Source organism: Rosa chinensis, chromosome 4 (genome assembly GCF_002994745.2).
Source record: "Rosa chinensis cultivar Old Blush chromosome 4, RchiOBHm-V2, whole genome shotgun sequence".
NCBI classification, from domain to species: Eukaryota; Viridiplantae; Streptophyta; class Magnoliopsida; order Rosales; family Rosaceae; genus Rosa; species Rosa chinensis.
In genome coordinates, this window is record NC_037091.1 from 8,918,566 (window position 1) to 8,921,948 (window position 3,383).

Genomic DNA, 3,383 nt, shown 5'->3' on the forward strand with positions numbered 1-3,383 from the left:
CTTCTTACTGACGTGTTTCGGGTATAAGAACAAGAAGCTGTGATTTAGGAAGAATGGGCTAGGTACCTTCTGTAGGCAACTATTAATGGAAAAAGCAAATTGATTTGCAAAGACCCTTTGACAAGAGTAATAAGGTGTTAAGGAGGTCACTCGTACCAAACGACACAAGAACAGAGAAGACCCACTATAACTAGCCAATAAAGCAACAATACTGTGGTGTCCCGATACTCTTTCATGCCTAAAGTATTTTTGTACTTTTTGAACCAGATAATAGAGTTTCTTAGATATAGTACATGCAAATCAAAAGTACTGTATAAGAAAAGCACTTTTAAGTACTAGATGCTTTTGCACACAAGATGAGCACTCAGGTAAAGTAATCTTGTTCAAAAATTCAATACTGAGGTCATTCATTTTCTAGCATAGTTGCTGCTACTGCATTATATTCACACTTGTCATTACCACTATACCACGCCTCTCCTTTCTGCATATTACCGCCACTTTTTACCAACTACTATAGCAGGAAATTAAAATATTACAGTATTTTGTTGCTTCTTGTGTCATAGAAAGGCGTTGCACTTCAGTCCTTTGCATCTGCAATGCCTCCTGCAGTTATCTGGAAAATGTTCGTTTCTGTCAAGAATAACAACACATATTGGCCTACCCTAGTCATGATACATGCAGTCTCAGTTATGGGATGATGCACGTAACGATAAAAGTCATAAAGTATATCAATAAAGCAAATGAGAAGGATATTGCTTCAGCCTCAGGCAGGTTCGGGGCATCAAACACCTTGCAGACACGCTGTTCTCCTTTGCCTTTTCTAAACATGAGCCTTATGGTTGCTGCATGGGCAAGCACATGACCTCCTGCTGTTTTCTTTGGATCAGATAACAACACTCCACCACCGGGGTCAGCCATCACTGCATGGTAATCAGTCACTGTGAGCCTCTAACTTACATGCATCAAATTACTATAAGATCCACTCAAAGAATGACACTTTCAAAAATGATCCATGATTGAGCTCAAAAGGGTCTTTGAATTAGGTCCATGACCGATTACCTTGGTTGGTCATATAGACAGCGACATTGAATTCCTCAGCAATCTTTATCAATCGGGAAAGCATCTGTGCGAGTTTTTGCTGAAGAAGAAAAATAAAGAGGAAGGCCATAAGATTTAAATGAGTTTATATTTTATTTGGTCTGAAAGATCTAAATGATTGTATATGAGCCTATGTATTGCAGGGTATCTGTGAAACTGACCTGGCGATCTGCAAGCTCTCCTCTCCCGGTAAAATCAACATGAAATACAGCGATCACCGAGTCCACAATCTGAAACACATGAACACATAGAAGTCAATCTTCCAGGCCTGTTGATAGTTGTACCATGACAGAGTTCTGACAAGTAAAGTACTGAAGTCTTTACCAGAAGTCTGAATGTCTCTTCAGCCATTTTTGCAGCTAGACCAAGAAGCAGATTATACTGATGCTCATATGTAAAAGCACGAGCATAAGAGATCTTTATGCAGTCACAGAAAATGTCAAGGGTTAGTTCACAGTCATCACTATCATTTGTTCAAGTGAAAGTGTATGTATGTTAGTAGGAAGCTGAAAAGTAGCAAATAATCTCAGTCAGCAAGGCTTGATGTATATAATGTGATATTCGAATCAAACTGCATGTTCAAATATGGAAATCTTAGGCTAGCTACTAGTTTGTGATTTGAGAAAGACCAGATATGGCATGGTGTATAGTGGCATTCAACTTTACTCGGCATGGTATTGCAGCAGTCCAAAACCCACATTTATCACATTTTCAGTAACATGCTTCTTAATGGTGTATAATTTCTCTGTTAATGAAACTGAATGATATGCAAGATGACTGAAAATCACAGTCAATGTAAACTTAACATTTCACTACTCAAATGCCAGACTTTTAGGAAAAGACCACAACAGAATTTTGCACAATGATGGCATGATTTCCAGTACGCTAAGACAGTCACAACCTAAGAAGAGAGACAAACCTGTGTAGTTACGCAGAGTGTGTGTGCAAGCTGTGTTTTCCCAGACCTGAAATCAGTGTTTAGGTTTAATACAAGCAATGGGCAAAAGTGAGACTCAAAAGAAACATTTCAGATTATGGACACCAGTGATACTCAAAGAAACAATGCTCACCTAAATTCCCCAAAGGCTTCTGTGACTGCAAGAGTTTCAATCCCACCTGCAATTTATTAACACAGAATCAAATGAAAACAAACTATTGAGCATGATAAACATTAGATTAAATAATTAACAGCACAAGACTACCGCCTAATAGTTCATCAAGTGCTTGGCTCCCAGTTGTAATGCGAATCACAGACTCCCTCTATACACCAAAACAAAAGTCAACTTCTGAGGTTCAATTTCATCCCCACAGTAAAATAACTTTCAAGACTGCATTTACTTAAGCCAGCTTAAAACCACGAACAACTTTAATCTTACTCTGGTTAGAGTATCACTTCCAGTTATATATCCAAAGTTCTGAAAAAGAAAAAACAATAGTGAAAACCGATAAGACTGATAAGTTTCGAAAAACTTCAGAAAATTTAGATAAACATTTCAGATTATGGCAATAAGAATATAACACCAACAATAATATATGAACAAGGAACATGGTTAAGCACTAACCACTATCTTCCCGGCAGCTTCACAAATCTTATCAACTCTGGCATCGATTGGAGTCAAGCCCTACCAAACAATAATCACAGTACGTAAAATCAACATTTTCCAAGAAAAAAAAAAGTATGTGTAACAGAACCGGCTGCTTCAGCGCCGCCCACACCGGCTGCAGGAACTCCCTCAGGAACGGCAACAACGGCTCGGGGACGCGGAGCCGCCTGCTCACGCATGGCGGCTCGACGGCTTTGACGCCGTTCGGCTGCGCTGACCCTGGGGCCCGTCGGCGGCGGCGGCGGCGGATGTTGACGTGGAGCCCGGACCTCCGGCTCACGAGTAGCTCGCGCCCTCCTCGCCGCCTCACTTTGGCGTTGCTGGTACCACTCGGGCTGTTCGCGCCTGTTTCCACTGAGCACCATTGTCGCGGAAACCTAAATGGAGTCGATGATCGGAGAAAATCGATGAACGGAGAAAATGGAGTCGATGACCGGAGCAAATGGAGTCGGGAGTGAGAGAGAAGTGAGAGGAGTGGGTCTGGGTCTCTATTTATAGGGTGAGAATGGACCAAAACGATGGCGTTTCAGAGGCGGGATGCAGAGCTTCGCTTTGTGCATCTTTTTCGCGTTGTGTCAAATTTATTCAACTCCACTTTCTTACCAAGTGGATAGTTACATTTTTCGATGCTTGGGGATTAATCTCTTGACTTAGTTTAATCGTAGCTTATCTGTTATTATC

At 41.0% G+C, this 3,383-nt stretch overlaps 1 protein-coding gene across 1 annotated transcript; it reads right to left on the bottom strand.

Moving 5' to 3' along the window:
- Nucleotides 1-343: 343 nt before the first annotated feature.
- On the bottom strand, nt 344-3,067 carry LOC112198749 (meiotic recombination protein DMC1 homolog). The gene is made up of 11 exons (XM_040518634.1): nt 2,786-3,067; nt 2,661-2,720; nt 2,475-2,513; nt 2,301-2,358; nt 2,169-2,214; nt 2,018-2,063; nt 1,423-1,515; nt 1,260-1,328; nt 1,060-1,138; nt 754-920; nt 344-622 (listed from the first exon to the last, which is right to left on the bottom strand). The coding sequence occupies exons 1-11, from the start codon at nt 3,065-3,067 to the stop codon at nt 578-580; spliced, it is 984 nt and encodes a 327-aa protein (XP_040374568.1). The 3' UTR covers nt 344-577.
- Between the last annotated feature and the right edge of the window lie 316 nt (nt 3,068-3,383).

What these genes read in the sequence shown, in the direction of transcription:
- LOC112198749 (XM_040518634.1), bottom strand. Translation starts at nt 3,067, where the DNA reads ATGGTGCTCAGTGGAAACAGGCGCGAACAGCCCGAGTGGTACCAGCAA. An exon ending in GCGCTGAAGCAGCCGGTTCT is followed by an intron (nt 2,721 to 2,785) that starts GTTACACATACT and finishes ATTGTTTGGTAG; the next exon opens with GGCTTGACTCCAATCGATGC. An exon ending in AAGCTGCCGGGAAGATAGTG is followed by an intron (nt 2,514 to 2,660) that starts GTTAGTGCTTAA and finishes TTTCTTTTTCAG; the next exon opens with AACTTTGGATATATAACTGG.